This window comes from Tiliqua scincoides, chromosome 2 (assembly GCF_035046505.1).
Source record: "Tiliqua scincoides isolate rTilSci1 chromosome 2, rTilSci1.hap2, whole genome shotgun sequence".
Classification (NCBI taxonomy): domain Eukaryota; kingdom Metazoa; phylum Chordata; class Lepidosauria; order Squamata; family Scincidae; genus Tiliqua; species Tiliqua scincoides.
The window spans coordinates 178,816,424-178,832,924 of record NC_089822.1 but is presented as its reverse complement, the minus strand read 5'-3'; the positions used below and the strand labels follow the sequence as shown (position 1 = coordinate 178,832,924).

The 16,501-nt window shown below is 43.8% G+C and overlaps 2 protein-coding genes across 3 annotated transcripts in view; both read right to left on the bottom strand.

Moving 5' to 3' along the window:
* CREBRF (CREB3 regulatory factor) overlaps positions 1–2,246 on the bottom strand; it is a 35,702-nt gene extending 33,456 nt beyond the window's left edge. For both annotated transcript variants that reach the window (XM_066614200.1, XM_066614201.1), the window contains exon 1: positions 2,138–2,246. The gene's annotated coding sequence lies outside the window, so the exon portion shown is untranslated. The remainder of the gene's footprint in view (positions 1–2,137) is intronic.
* Positions 2,247–4,732: 2,486 nt separating this feature from the next.
* Positions 4,733–16,501, bottom strand: ATP6V0E1 (ATPase H+ transporting V0 subunit e1). The gene is made up of 4 exons (XM_066616633.1): positions 16,317–16,501; positions 13,376–13,423; positions 7,007–7,133; positions 4,733–5,142 (listed from the first exon to the last, which is right to left on the bottom strand). The coding sequence occupies exons 1-3, from the start codon at positions 16,418–16,420 to the stop codon at positions 7,040–7,042; spliced, it is 246 nt and encodes an 81-aa protein (XP_066472730.1). The 5' UTR covers positions 16,421–16,501; the 3' UTR covers positions 4,733–5,142; positions 7,007–7,039.

Here is a 16,501-nt window from a genome sequence, read left to right as displayed (position 1 = left end):
TACCAGACAGCACACAGCCACAGGCGAACCCAACGTCACTCTCAGTCCCTCCCCTTCCCCAGCCCTATTGGTCCGCGCAACCCCAAACTCTGCCGCCATTGGACTCGCCCGCCGTCGCTCTCGCTCCCCGCGGCCCCTCTCAAGCTAGGGTGACGCGACATGTAAACAAATCGCTTTCTGGAGGTTCCGGAGAGAGCGGGGCTCCGCCGGCCGACGCCCAGCCCCCAAGACCCAGGCGGAGAAGGGGCACCGCACCCAGCGGCATCCGTAGCCCCACAGGGCTGGTCACGGGGAGGGGGGGAGAGAAGAGGAAGGGACTGCTGTCACCCTGCTACCTCTGTGGGTGGCGTGGGCTGGAAGGGACCGGGAGCGGGAGGCTTCAAGGAGCCCCCAGAGGCTGCCTGCCCTGTCTTGCCCTGCGTGGAGGAACCGGGTAGTGGGAGGCTGGACCCAGACGCCACCTGACACACCAGGTCCCGGCACTGCAGGAAGGCACCTCCGGTTTCCCCTCACAGTCCTCCCAGCCAGAGCATCACAAGACTGGACTGACTGACTCATCCACCCTCCTCCTCCGACCCAGCTGCTCCTTGGTCTACTCCAGACCCAGCTCTGACCACCCACTCACTCCGCTCCCACCTGAGTGGTCACACGCAAGGACCCAACCAGCCACCCCCACCCCCCATGTCCCCTTTCTGTCAGTCCGAAAAATGCGAACACGTGTGTAGCCTTCAGGGGACTCGAAACAGCAGAGAGCTCTTTCAAAGTTTGCAAACGACTCAGGCTGCAAACCTATCCACACTTTCCTGGAGTAAGCCCCATTCACTATAATAGGACTTACTTCTGAGTAGACACGCATAGGACTGGGCTCTGAGGCTACAGTCCTTTCCACACCTTCCTGGGAGTAAGCCCCACTGACTATAATGGGACTCCTGAGCAGAAAGCCATTGTGCTCTTAGGCTGCAATCCTAGCCACACCTTCCCGAGAGTAAGCCCCAGTAACTATAATGGGACTTACTTCTGAGTAGACAAGCATAGGATTAGGCTTTTAGGTTACAATCCTATTTACAGCTTCCTGGGAATAAGCCCCATTGACTATAATGGGACTTCTAGGTAGTCACACATAGGATTGGGCTCACAGTCATGTTTCACCACTCCCAATTCTTTTTTTGACAATGTAATGAGAGCCTCACGACGCTTTCACCCATGCACAACAAGTCCCAACCTCCCCGCCGTGGAGAAAACCTTTGAATCGACATCGCGGCTGTGAACACAGGACCCCACTATTGGTCCTATTTTAGACCCTTCCTCCAAAAATGCGAGTGGTGAAAGGTAAGCAAAGACACATGCAGTCAGCTGGTTCTTTTTCCATGCAGGCTCCCACCCGTTTGCGAATACATAACCCCATCTTTCAACACCGAGGGACTGGAGTTGTCAAGGTGTAAATGGGGCAGGAGTCAGTGTACTCCAAGTGCACAGAGATCATACAGCAGGGAGAACAGCTACAGTGTGGCCTCAGCTACCTCCTACAGGTTACTGGGAAGAGGAAATGATTTCTTAAAAGCTTCCCCAAGCTCCCCACCCCCACACTCCTCTGCAGCGCCAGGAAAAAGGGAAGCATCTCAGGCAGGCAGGCACACACCCCTTTCTCGCATATCCCACGGAGGGGCGAGCAGCAGGAAGGGATCAGACCAGTTTCAGGGGGACCAAGCCCGCACTTCCACTGCTACAAGTAGGGAACAAGAAGCACCCACAGCTCCCACTCACAGGGGCTGCACCAACCTCAATGCATCCCATGTAAAGCCTGCTGTAGGAAGCACTGCAGCTGCCTCCACGCCCCCTTTGCAAGGAAGAGCTACTGTCCTCTGTGCCTTCCTTTGCAAGCAAGAGCAGGAGGAACTTTCTCCCCCCTTCTCTCAACACGAGCTCCAGCAGCCTCCACCCCACACTGCTCCCCCACCCCATGGTGGCAGGGGGTAGTCGTCCCCCACCCCGGCACTCAACACAGACTCCATAGGTCGAGCCCGACGCAGGGAGGCACCGCTGGGGCTGCCCTTCTCCCCCACTTCTGTGTTGGGGGGCACGGTGACCCCTCGGCTCCTGACCCCCACCTCGCTTGGGGGCTCCCGCCGCCTCCCACCTGGCGCCCCGGCCCAGCGGGGGGGAGCGGGGGGTACCTCAGTTGGGGGCTCCTCTCCTGCTGAGGCTACAGCCCTGGCCCGGCCCCTCCATGCCGCTCTGGGGTTTGTTTTGTTTATGTCCCTTCCTGACGGGTTCCCGGAAATCGCGTGACTCGCCCCCATCACGTGGGCTTTAAAAAAAATGAGAGGGAGGGGAGAGGAAGCGAGGAGCGCGGCCAAGAGACGGCCGAAAGTGAGGGAGCGAGGCCGCCAATCAGAGAGCGCGGCACGGAGGACCAATCGGGCGCCCGCGAATCCAGGCTCCCCTATCATGTGACAGCTTGAAGGGCGGGGGAGGATGGAACGGAGAGAATGTTCTCTTCTCAGCTGATGGGGGAGCGAGGGGCAGCCCAGCTGTCTCTCCTCAGGGCAATACACCCCGGAGTCTCAGGGGAGGAAGGGGGGGGGGCTAACTTTGCCCTGTGCTTGGGCTGCAGGGAGTGTTCTCAGCTTGCATACCCTGCTTGTTCCACGAGCAAAACCATTTCCAACCAGGTGGCCACAGGTGTGTCACAGGAATTGGGGGGAAGCTCATTGAGTAGTAGGGCCACTAGGGGATGAGACCCCCACTGGCAGCAGCATGGTGTGCCTTGGTAGTGGTCAAAAACCTGATGGTGTGCCTTGACCATGCATGCTACAAGATGAAAAAGGTTGAGAAGAGCTTTTTCCTGACCCCAATTAATTCAGTAGAACTTACTTCAGGGTAAGCGTGTACATAAATGCTGTTACACATTCAGTGTACGAAGTAGGAGGGGATGTTGTGAGGAAGTACAAGCACTCCTCCCCCTGGCCATACTTTTCTGCATGAGGGGCGCAGTGCTAGCACTCTAGCAGTGCAGGTTTAGACAGGACTAAGCAACTGACAAGACACTTGTGTGATGACTGTTTGAGGCCCCGTGACTTTCTACATAAAACGGGGTGGTCAACCTGCAGCACGTGCTACTAGTGGCACACAGACACTTCCCAAGTAGCACATTGAAAGTTGTGTGTCACCACTGTGCTGGCTGATGCAGGGCTCCACGGGCCCTAGCATACAGTACTTCTTTCAGCACAAAGCAGGACAAAATAAGGTGGAGTGGCATGTTCAAGATTCTGTACATAAAAAGAAGCACATGGCATGCTGTGAGTTGGCCACCCCTGACATAAAACCACCTAAACTCCAAAGCTCGTAACTTCTTGGGGTTAGAGAGGCAAGGCAAAACGGGCCTTCATGAGCAGACAAGGCATGGCAACATCTGATGTAAAGGTTTGAACTCAGGGCTTCCTTATCCACTCACCCACCCCCACTTAGTCAATCTGGGACTTTGTCACTCACACCCCTTTCTCTATTGAGACAGCCTCACTGCTGTTTCACTGTGCAGCATGTAATTCCTGTGTGCAAATTAGCAAATTATGCAGGGGATGGACAGAGTGGATAGGGAGATGCTCTTTACACTCTCACATAACACCAGAACCAGGGGACATCCACTAAAATTGAGTGTTGGGAGAGTTAGAACAGACAAAAGGAATATTTCTTTACTTAGCATGCGGTTGGTCTGTGGAACTCCTTGCCACAGGATGTGGTGATGGCGTCTAGCCTGGACGCCTTTAAAAGGGGATTGGACAAGTTTCTGGAGGAAAAATCCATTACGGGGTACAAGCCATGATGTGTATGTACAACCTCCTGATTTTAGAAATGGGTTATGTCAGAATGCCAGATACAAGGGAGGGCACCAGGATGAGGTCTCCTGTTATCTGGTGTGCTCCCTGGGGCATTTGGTGGGCCGCTGTGAGATACAGGAAGCTGGACTAGATGGGCCAATGGCCTGATCCAGCGGGGCTGTTCTTATGTTCTTATTCATAGATGAAGTACTCCAGACAGTACTTTCATATCGGCTCAAGCAATGCTTTTTCAGTGACATCTGTTTACATTCAGCAGCAAGTTATGTTTACTTATCACTTGATATGTGAACTAGCCCGAGGCTTCTATCCACATGAAGGCATTTTCCGTATTGCTTTAAAAGTCTATCCATAGGTGCCCAACATTATGTCAGAAATGACAGAAACCACATTTCATGTTCTTGTTCACTTTTTACAGATTAAAATTGGTATGAACTAATTAGGTGTTCGAGGGAAGAATAATTCACTTATTTGCAAATACAGCATAATTGGATATTGTGGTTTAAGGCAGTGTTTTTTTTCTACTGGTACTCAATACTATACAAACCCTCTGAAAATATGTGAGTTCCCATACTTTTGTTTAAATTATATTAGCCAAGAAAAGCATCGGCATCTCAGCAAAATAGGGAAGTCTAAAACTCAAAGAAGTTGAAAAAACTGGGCATCACAGTACACATTGTAAAACAGAAGGACAACTTCAGTGAGACTTATGTTCAGCTAGGTAGTCCCTGAATTGCTCAATTTGAACACCTCTGCATGGAGCAGTTCAGGGACCAATTAGCTGGACTTTAGATCAGTAACATTCCAAGAGAGAAGCCACAAACGCATCATAGAATTTCTAGTTCTTGCTGTACTGTGGAAGATTAACACAGTCAAAAGAAAATCTGAAGACAATATTAAATAGAACAAAATTTTATTCTAGAGATGAAAAATACAAACATCCTGTCTCCTTTAACATTAAAGAGTCATTTTTTAATCAGACAGCACTCAAACCATGCTTGTGAGTTGAATTAATAAGCAGTCTAGTATGAAAAGATGTAAGACAAATACTGATAGAAAGTTTTCAATTCTATTTAGCCATAAAATAGAAGAGATTGAAAGCTTCATTACACTTGAGATTAAAGCACAAAACAGTACTGAAAAGGTACGAGTTGTGCATTGGGCACTTTAAGAAGCGTAAAAAAGAATGACGTGTTTTAGGCAAACACTTCTCATAACGAAGTAGTAACAAATTACAGTAGATGACTTGGATTCATGTACATCTTTGGATAAACGGAGCTTTACATAGCAAAAATCTCTTCATACCCTGTAAAGAAAAAAGCTATTTATTCTCTTTTAGAGGCAAATTCAATTCACAGCATGTTAGCTATGAATACTTCTAGTTAGATTTGAGGGTGGGGGGAGGGAGGAGCTGCTATACAAGACATCACAGCTGTTCCAAATAAAGTTTTAAATTAAATGCAGGAGATCCATTTTGATCTTAAAAAATTGCTTTAATACCATACCACACAAAAAGTTGTCAAACTGTTCTAAAATGGTTAATAAATCAAAATACAAGAGGCATTTGTTATTTTTAAAAAGTTGTGTGAAAAGTTGAGACTGGGTATCTAGCACCAGAATATCATTTCTGACTAATAATAATACAATTGTCTCCAAGTTAATTCAGTCCCTTGATTTGTTAAAGACACATAAGCCCTTCCACTTCCAAGTCAAGGTTGTTACTTAGCAAGAAGCAGTGCATTGTAATTAAATATATCCAAGTTCACTACTTTGGTTCTCCTTGAGGCTTTTCTCTGCAGCAAGGACATAGCTACTACTTAGCTAAAAAAGCAAGCAAGACCCCCCCAACACTACTCCCTGCAGCCTGTCAACTAACTCAAGTCATTTCAAGCCAGATTTGAAACTCTGTCTCAAGAAAGCCTAATAGCAGCCAATGAAACCATACCATTTCAAACAGAGAAATTTATAGTTAAGGAGAAATCACAGTTGCAAGACAAAGACAGGTACAACACCACTGAATTGCCAAGTTTCAACATTACACTAAATTCATGGAGTCCCCCTACAGTAATTCTTTGTATGAGAAGCCTTTCACTGGGGTCAAATACCTCTAAACATCCCAAAACCATGTAAGGCTTTAGTCAACTTTTAGCAGTGTCCAAAGCTAGAATATTGTATGCATCTTTATAAAATGCATTCCATGGACAAAAGGCTTTGGTGCACACCGATTTTCTCTAATATGACAGTGTTAATTAGTGCCACCCATCGCAAAAGCTTTTTCAGCTCTATGAAATATTAAGGCAACAGTCAGGAGGAAGAGAAATCAATGCCATTTATCTAGGAGCAATGGCTATTCACCCCCAGCAAACATAAAAGTGACAAATTGCATTTGTGGACTAGTGTGCCCATTTTTGCCATTATTTTGATGCCATGCACTCAAACGTATTTGGAGGGGGGGGGGAGTCACTCATAAAAACACATTCTATACCAATGTAAAGTATAAAATGTAGAGACAGATCTCTTCAATAGTCTGAACAAGGGGCTCCATACAGGTACTCTAAAAGAAGGGTATCCATTTTGCTTTTGTTTATAAGGGGAAAATGCAAAAGATAAAGATTAGGAGAAGGAGCACGTGAGCTTAATATTAAAAAAAAACTACTACAACCCCTTGATCAGAAGTTTTAAACTTTGCTATAGCCCCAGAACATGTCTGGGAGTGATAAGATCCTAAAGAACAAATAGAATGCGATGTTTACTTTTACAGAAAAAATGGTTATAGAGACAAAACATGCATTATTATTAACAGGATTTATATATCACTTTACAATAAAAAATTCAAAGCGGTTTACAGACAAAATCAAATGGCTCCCTGTCCCAAAAGGCTCATAATACTGCATGCATTGGCAGTATGAATATCAGTTTCAATTGCCATCTAGCCCTCATTCCTTTCCTTTCTCTTACATGTTTCTTCTTATACATCTCCATCATTGGCCCCAACTTTTCAAATGCTTTAATATGCTTGTACATACATACCTGAATAGTTGTGCATTTATACTGAATATCCAGTGTATTGCAATCAACATATTTTTATTGTTACAATCTCTACAGCAAAAATTGCCAATGCATAGTCTGAAATTCAAAAAGTGATACTTCTATAAGTTACCAATATTTACCTAGTTCTCAAACTGCAGTGAAAGAGGATATCGTTAAGGCCAATGATTCTTTAGATACATGATTACATCACTTTTTAACTGTGGTCCAAAGAGAGGGTTGAGCTGAGCCAGGATTGCGATCAGCCAGCTGTAAGATAAGAGAACACTATTAATGTACTCATGGCTAGTATGCAACAGGATATTTAGGGGAGGAAGCAAGAATGATCACATTTAGATAAACCTACCATTCAACCAAAATTAAGTTTTCAAAAGAGACAGCCAAAAAAGGCTTTAGCATCCATCTATGAGAATCAAAGTCATATTTGACCTGGGAACTGGCTTACTTCGTTTCAAGAAATTGTCATATTTTAAGCAGACAGCCTGTTTGCCTTTTATGCTTTTCTTAGATGTACTGTGGAAATGCTTTCACCCAGAAGTCCAAGATATATTGACATTTCTTTATCTTTACAGCCTTACCCATTTCAACCACAATCTTTTCCTGTAGGTTGTGCTGGATTAATATGGCCTTATTTGAGAAGTATGCATCATCCTTATCACCATGTTCTAACAAAAAACTCAGGAGCCTGAATGCTTGTCAGTTTGTACATGAAACAGGACAACCCACAAACCAAGTACTGTACTGGTTTTTATAGGGTTGATACTAGATTTACTGTATAAACTTGTCTAAACCCACTGTAAAAACTTACCCCAGAGCCTAATACAAACTTAGCATCCAAGAACCACATAATATTAAGGTTTCAGTTGAGGGGAAAAAACCCAACAAGGAGGGGAAGAGAGGAAGTGGCCTGCTCCAGCCAGTTGGACATGAGACTTGGGGAGATGCAATCTTTTGTTGCAGGTTCAACTTGCATATTTTCTAATGTTGACATTGTCACTGGTTTCAGACCTCAGTACAGAAAAAGAAATTTGCCATTAAAAAAGTTAACCAGTTACATGTCAATCTTATACAGAAAAAGCATAAGCCTCCTGTCCACATATCTTTTCCTGAAAGCCTTATACAAAAGGGCAGTGTACAGTAACTAGGAATTGCAATATAACAGAGCACACTGCTTTGAGAAGTATATATATGGACACATTAACACAGAGAAAAACTACAGCTAGGACAAAATACATTTTGCACACTGCAAAATGCCCAGGAAAATGCAAACACATTTATTTGTTTTACGTACTGTACTTGGTTTGTTAATTGCAACTGCTAGTAGGTCTTTAAAATATCTTTAATTTGAACAGAACAGTAAAGCTAAGTGCTCATTACACAAAACATTTTGTGAACACATAGGCATATCTAACGGCTATTTCTAGAATGCTTTGGGGGGAGGAGAAAGAGCAAAGCGGGTTTGTAATGGGAGCTGCTACAAATGCAGAGTGCTTAGGCAGTCATGGAAAATTCCACACAAACCTGGATGCTTGGACCAGAAAATGAAACGCAGGTCAGCTGAAAACAGCCATGGCAGCCACAGACAAGAGACACAGAATTAATTATCTTAGATTTATGGGTCAAATTTCACTATAGGCCTTAATTTTAAACATTATACAGAGTAATACCTAAAGCAAAGCAAGTGCAAACAATCAGCACTGATAGCTTATAGGATTTACAATGCAAAGTAGCATTTTCATAAGCACCTGTCAGAGATCCTCACAGACACCAACGTAGCTTCCCCTGGAACAACTCTATGGGAGGTATCCAATATTCACATTTGGAGTCCAACTGCTATGTTTGGGACTAGAAAGCAATACTCATGCAGATCACATGATTTGTATTTTAGGAACACTTTTGTCTTTCCTTATAGCCAAAGTGCATTTTGTGTGCCTGCTGATCATTTGTTCAGGCAATACCACCAGTTGGTGCAATTGTTTTCTACTTATGGCTTCCTATGGGCCAGTGTGTTTCAAACTGTGACTCAGAGAACCCATGGGGCTCCTCAAAAGCTATAAGTGATGACAAATAAGTTTCCCTAAAAAGGTTCACCATTTTAAGTCATCTACAATTGGTAGATGCAAGAAGTTCTGACTGCATTCTAGAGCATGTACTCAGTTCACTAAGGATGATGGCAAACTCCAACTTGCCTGCCAGTTAACAGTATCCCAAACGACTGAATGTGGAACATCTTCTCTGCAATGCATATGGAGTTCTATGGCAGAAAAATCAATAAGGAAAGGGTTCCCTGAAAGTCGGCATAAAAACCACCTACCACCACTACTACTACCTCATTAGGATGGAGTCACCCTTTGGTCCATTCCAGCACCACAATATTAAATCAGCTGTTCACTTTTGTTTAGGTATTACAAAAATATCAGATGTTTTGAAAAGCAGTAATTAACTTGTGAATTGTAATGACAGCAACACATGGTCAATTGGCATCACTTCTGTGTTGAAACTCCACAGTGAAATACCACTATAAATATGCAGCCAACTCTCAATTATACAAGGCCAACTCTCAATTGTACAGGTTATCCTGTTTCCAGATTAGCCATGAAGCTCCCATGAATCCCAAGCATGAGGTACAGCTTCTTCTGCAGGTGGAGGCAATGCTACTCTCAATATAAAGAAAAAACTTCTTCCCTCTGTTTCATCACTTAGGAGTGTTAGCACTCCCAGCCCAGAAAAAGCTGTTTTTTGCTACAAGAACATAGCAATAACAGTGCCACCTTTTGCAGGTTTCAGGTAAGCTCATTATGCATTACTATTCTATTTATGGTGTTCATTGTATACAGTAACTTCTAAGATAACTGGGCAATTTGACAGCTCCTTTCCAATTTAAATAACGACACCAGCTTTTGGAACAAATATCAGGAGATACATACAAAGAAGAGATCCTTGTGTCAATGTGCTCCCAAGCCTTTCATCATTCTTCCTAGACTTCAGACACAGCACTGTACTGAAACAAAAGAGCATTTGGAATACGAATTTGCCTACCCACAAGTACAGGGTAGATGCTATTTCAAAAGCTCTCTTACTGGAATGCTGTTAAATACAAAAGTTACAAAAACAGCATCATCAGTTCCTAGGTTCTGTTTTTTTCCTCTTCCACAAAAGGCTAATACCCCAAAGATTAACAACAGAAGAAGGAGAGGAGAGTTGTGTTCTTACCAAGACTGCTGCTGAAGATTTCACCCATCTACACATAAGACCACAGTGCAGTGGATGGGGGAGGTAGCTACAACAGTAACACAACCATTTTTCAGAATTCAGAGCCTCCATTTTTACTAGGCTGGTGCTACCTAAAGCAAAACCACCCACAGCTTTCTGGATACCACACTTCCCACTTGCAGCAACTACTACAATTATTTAGTACAGAAAAGAAGTGATCGTCTCATTATGTAAGATTATGGGAGTTTAATAATCATGCCTCTATCATACTAGTACTCTGAATGTGTTTTGCGAAAAGATTTGGTGCGCTCCCCCCATTAGTAATTCAACAGAAGATAAAACAAACTGACAGACTCAGCTAGTAAAGTTAAGCAGAAGATCTTGAAAAGCTTCTGTGAGGGAACAAAACCACTATGGGGTCATTGCACTTCCTCCATTAAGCCATACGCAACAGGGACAAAATGTGTACACCTATGGGTCTTTGTTTTATTCTTTGGGGGGGGGGACCCGCCTTCTGGAGCTCCACTTTCATCAGATTGGGACCATGCTAGTGGTCTTGCATTCCTCTTTGCCTGACCTGACCATGAGCCAAGGCACGCTTGCTTACTCATGAGTAAATGCAAATGTGTGGCTTAGTTTCGCTTTCCATAGGGCTCAATACATTCATCAGCGTGGAGGGAGGGACTTCATTCACAGGTGTTTTGGGGGACTGTGTTCTTCAGATAGAGACCATTTTGGTGTCATTGGATTCCTCTCAGTCTGCCCTTTCCAACAGACTAAGGCAAGTTTACCTACTTGCAAGTAAATGTGATATGGTTCAGTTTTACTTTCTAGAGGACTCCAAACATTTGTCTTCTCAGCTATCGACTTATCAGCTAAAGCTTTGTGACCCACCAACAATCAGGCTGCGGCCCACCAAGTGGGTCCCAACCCACTGAGAAACTCTGCCCTATTCCATTTAGGTTGACAGGCTGTTTGTGCAATGTAGCTGAATGATATTTTTTAAACATGTAGATTTTGAAGCTAGCAGGAAAAGTCAAATGAAGAGATAAATTTGTTATGCAGACATTCATGCACACAGCCCAGTGTGACAACCAAAAGCATTTGAAATAGCATGTTATCTTGTTCAGGTACTGAAAAAGGTGCAACTGAACTGTTTTTAAACATCCCCACTTCTGAAATGACAGAGATTACATCTCTACAAGATTGCCACATTAATAAAATAGAGCAAAGTCCTCTTTGGCCTTGTAAATGGAGACCCAGTTAAAATACTGCCCAACCTGCAATGGATACACTGCTCTGCTTACATTCACAAGAGGGCCTCATCTAAGATGCAATTATAGCAAAAGCTTGGCTGAAGTCCAGAGGACTGCTGCAAACAGGATCACCTCCACTGCTGCCAGCTTCACTGTGTTCTCACATCTTGGTATTCCTTTCATGGTTCCTTATTCCCATCCCACCCCTGCTTCCTCCACTAGCATGCCCCTCAGTCTTATAAACAGTTTTACAGAGAAACAGATATTGTATTTCTGCAGCTGACACTTCTCTTACCACTAACAGTTTATATACAGCAGGGATGGCCAAACTTGCTTAACGTCTAAGAGCCACAGACAATAAACTTCAGACATTTGAGAGCCACAATATTTAATAAGCAGTTATATTCTTACTATATTTACTCACCATGAACATTAAATTACCTTTTTAATTCAGTGGACTCTCAGCTTATACCTGGTTAATTATAAAGCTTGAAAAAATGTATTTACCTTTTATATTAACTGTGATGCTAGAAGGAGCTCAGCCAACATACCCACAAACACCACATTATATGTCAGAAAGCTGCATGTGGCTAGCAAGCTGTGATTTGGCCACCCCCAATATAGAGGAATATTGTACAAGACACGTAAAGACCTACTTTCTGCTTCCTGAACTTCCAAGTCATTGACTCAAGCTCTATCAAGCTCTCATGGAAAGCGAACACAGTTAAATATCGTTACTGCTTTTGCTACTCTGATTTATCAAGTTTATTTTCCTTCTCAGTCAATTATTCATTTCCAAGACCATAACAAATGCCTTCCAGAACATTTTTTGGCTAGATGCCTATGCAGAAAGCTCTTCTAATGTCATCTGTCTGACAGGCTTTTAATGATAGCAACGAACATGGAATGATACAGCTTCCTACACTCACTACCTCATTAGCCAGAAAGAAAAAACTTTGATACCTAGAAGTGACTACAGAATTTTAAGCAGTCAGAATGCTTACTGGGTACATATACTGTATTTGTGTTTGGAATTAAAGAAGAAATAGAGACCTCCTGGTTGGGTGTGTTTTAAAAGTCATCCAGGTCACAGATGCACTTTCATAACTTTTTGACTGGTTGAACCACAAACAAATATATGCTTGCACAAAACATGCTCACCCTGGCACTAAAACCAAAGTCAAACAGTCTTATGTTCTAGGTCAGTCCAGCCTACAGCTAGACAGATCTTGTTTAAACCACACTAACTGAAAGCTATGCAAGATGTTCCAAAAAAAAAAAACACAAAACTTTGTGTAGGCAATAGTGCAGGAAAACTCTTAGAAAAGGGCACTATACAGAAGTGTATGTAGCTGTAGCTTGCTATTAGCAGGGAAAGTCAGTTTATTCTAAACCAGACAAGATGAATAACTGACAGTTCAATAAAGCAAATGGTAAAAGTAGGCACAAAGTTGATAATCATCATCACCATTACAAGATGACATAATCACATGCAGTATTCTGAAAGACTGACTAAAGAAGGAAACTCAAATGGCTTCTTCCTCATCTAGAAATTACATGGAAACTTTGAATTCTGAAAAAATCAGACAGTGTGATCTATTAGACTGGTCACAAAGAAGTTGACACAAAGAATGCAATGATGTCACTCGCTGCATCACAATGGGAATACACATACAACCAACGGTTCTGCAGAAATCTTAGTAGAGCAATTTAAAGCAGTCAGAAGTTACATGAAAATAGACTGAAATTGCAAACAGCAGAAACTAAAGCTGCAGATCTACATACATACAGCACCTCATCCATTAACAATATTGTAATATAGGGAATTGATTTGCACTAAGAAGCACATGTCCAAGCACTTTTGAAGTTGTACAGTATTTTCACATTATTTATTAGATATCAAGTCAAGTAATAGTCTTCTTTCCACCTCTTCCCCACAGAACAAGCTATGATAAACAAAAGGCCTGTTTCATGACATCACAGATAAGGCCATGGATGGAAAGGAGACACACAGATACTTACAAGAGGTAGCAGCAAACAGCACATGTCACCAGCATTGTGTTGATAACACTGTAGAAAAGAGGAAGAAAGCATGATTGACAAAATGGAAGCAATATTTCTGGACTGCTATTGGAGAGAAGAAAAGAACTCAATTTTTTCAGGTGCAAGTTGATGTAATTCCTTGTAAATTGTTTAAACACCACTTTTGAACAATTTTGAGTATTCAAAAAGCTTCAAGAATATATATCAGTAATCCCTATCATTATTTTTTAAGGTAGATCAATACCACAAGATTGCAGGTGGAAGGGCGAGGACCGAGGATAGAAGTTTACCAGAGACCATCTAGTACAGTGTTTCTCAACATTTGTCCTCTGCTGTACCACTTCACATGGTCCACCTATTTGAAGCACCACCACTATTTGACATCATCACCAGTTACTTCTGGATTGAAAAGCCAACACAACAAACACTAGTAAGAGGCTCAGGGTGGACAGGAGGGCTTTTCTGAGCAAGGAAAAGCATGCTTTGGAGCTCTGTCGAGTTGAGCCACTGTTTGTCGAATCACATTCCTGACCTCACTGCCGGTTGACAGGTGTCCAGGAGTCCCACGTACCACTAGTACCCCAAGTACCACTAGTGGTACACATACCACTAATTGAAACTCTGATCTAGTACTTTCATGATAGAAGCAAGATTTCAAAATTCTTGTGTGAGTCAGACTCTTGGCCACTACGATATTTCAAACAACAAAATTAGTTCCCTATCCCATGCAAACCCATAATCTTTTAGAAAGCAACAATCATTGTTCAGAATTGGTTTCCAGGGGTTTGTTTATTCTATGACCCCAAGTACGGAATTTGGTATTGGAGCTGAGAATACTCAGAATTCTGAGAGCCTCTGTTTCTTTATCAACTCATTTTAACCCCTTATAGCTGCAAAGACAGTTTTAAGTATGTCAAGCAGTTTAGTTTTTCCAGTTTTGTGAAACCAGTAATACAGAGTGGAAAAGTGGATTCAGAAATGAGTTATTTTGAAAAAGTTATTTGCAGTGATCGTCAATTGTGGAAGCTAATTTTAGGCTTAAAACAGTTTCATGTCCTGCACTGGAAATATAAACATTATCCTGGCCCACTTCATTGAGTTTATCCTGCTATCACTATTGTAATAAGATAACACATTGAATGCCGATTAGCTTGGTTATAAGGTTTCATTCACAGCACACTTGTGTAGCTATAGCACTCCCAGTGTTTGAAAGATATAAGACAAGGGACAAGATGGACTAGAAGACATATTTTACAGATATAGAGGGCACATAAACCACAACTAAGGCACCTGGATCCAATGTTTAAATAGGCATATAAACATTTAAAATGAAAAAACTGCTTCTAGAATGTTATGTAGTTTATTCTTTTACTGCAGTTTACTTGTGCTTCCAGTAATCTTACAGCTATCATAATTCCAATAATAGTTGTCACCAGTATTGGAGAAGCAGAATGAACAAGAATTTCACAGTGTGAGGGCAACAGTATAAAGAGGAAGTTTTTCTAGAACAATACCGCAGGCACATTTTCCTTTAAAATTGCATACATGTAGTAGTTGGCAACCTTCAGTCTCGAAAGACTATGGTATACAAGACTCACACATAAAACACAAATGAGGAAATTCAAACAAGTAATGCGGATGGAATTGATTATAAACTGGTCTAGTTTATCCACTTGTGGCTCTGTGATTATGTGGAAAGAGTTACACACTCAGCAGACAAGAGATAAATTGTCACAAGAGTATGACACAGATAGCTTCTATCTGGTCTTTCGTATACAAGACAATTAACCCCAAGGGTATCTCAAACAGTACTTCAATTCTAGATTTGTAACCAAGAGCATTGACCCAATGCTGTTCATCTGAAACACAGCTCATGTACCAAACAGGGAGAGCCAAAATGTAGTACTGGTTTGAGAGATCCGGGTGATTCAGGTTCAAAATCCCTGCTCAGCCATGAAGCTTCCTGGGAGACCCAGGGCCAGGATGACCAAATGTCACAACCTCAGAAGAGGACAAGGCACCCCAAAATGCAGGACATCCAAGAAAACTGTAGGACAGGACAAAATAAGAGTTGAACACTCATATCTTGTTTTCATGTGTTTAATTTAAACATTACATTATTACATTTAAACTATATTACGTATGATTTATTAATTACAAGAAGGCTATGCACTGCCTACAGGGGGCTGCTCACAGGGAGCGGGAGGACTTTTAAGTTCTTTTCCAGGACACAAGGCTAAAAAAGAGGGCATGTTCTGGAAAAAGAGGGTGTCTGGTCACCCTGCCTTGGGCCAGTCACTATCTCCCAGCCTCACCTACCTCACAGGGTTGTTGTGAGGACAAAAGGAGGGGGCAACTATGCACGCCAGCCTGAGCTCCTTGGAAGAAGGAAGCCTCCTATCTACCTCACAGGGTTGTTGTGACGACAAGAGGGGGAACTGTGCACCCTGTGCACCCTGTGAGGTAGATAGGAGGCTTCCTTCTTCCAAGGAGCTCAGGCTGGCGTGCGAAGTTCCCCCCTCCTTTTGTCCTCGCACCACCCTGAGCTCCTGGGAGGGAGGAAGGAAGCCTCTGACCCATCTCACAGGGCTGTTGCGAGGACAGAGGAGGGGGCAGCCAGGCACAGCAGCCCGAGCTCCTTGGTAAAGCATACGGCTAGTTCTCAGGAGAAAGAAAGACGAGCACCAGCGACGCCACACGAGGGCTGCCGCCGCAGAGCAGGTGCTCACAAAAGGCCGGGTGCTGCCGAAGCGCGGAGAGGCGCAGGCCCCGCGTCGCCGGGGACAGGAGGAGGAGGCCGTTAGTGGAGACGGGCCCCAGAAGAGGAAGGCCCAGGCGGGCCGAGCAGCAGCTCTGCAGATGGGGCTGGCGGGCGAGGACAGCCCCCCGACCCCGAGCGGGCCTCTCCCGGCTCACTTACCCCCGGTTAGGGCCTTTGGGCACCAGCCACGGCAGGACGCCGCCCACCACTCCCCAGAAAACGCTCATGACGATGATGGGCACCGCAAGGCCGCCGTACGCCATGGCCGCTTCCTCCTCGCTCGCCGCCACCACCGTCCAGTCCAGCCTCTGCTGCGTCCGATTCCCTACGCCGCCCTACAAGCC

What these genes read in the sequence shown, in the direction of transcription:
- ATP6V0E1 (XM_066616633.1), bottom strand. Translation starts at nt 16,420, where the DNA reads ATGGCGTACGGCGGCCTTGCGGTGCCCATCATCGTCATGAGCGTTTTC. An exon ending in CCCAAAGGCCCTAACCGGGG is followed by an intron (nt 13,424 to 16,316) that starts GTAAGTGAGCCG and finishes TCTTTTCTACAG; the next exon opens with TGTTATCAACACAATGCTGG. An exon ending in GCTGTTTGCTGCTACCTCTT is followed by an intron (nt 7,134 to 13,375) that starts GTAAGTATCTGT and finishes CTTATCTTACAG; the next exon opens with CTGGCTGATCGCAATCCTGG.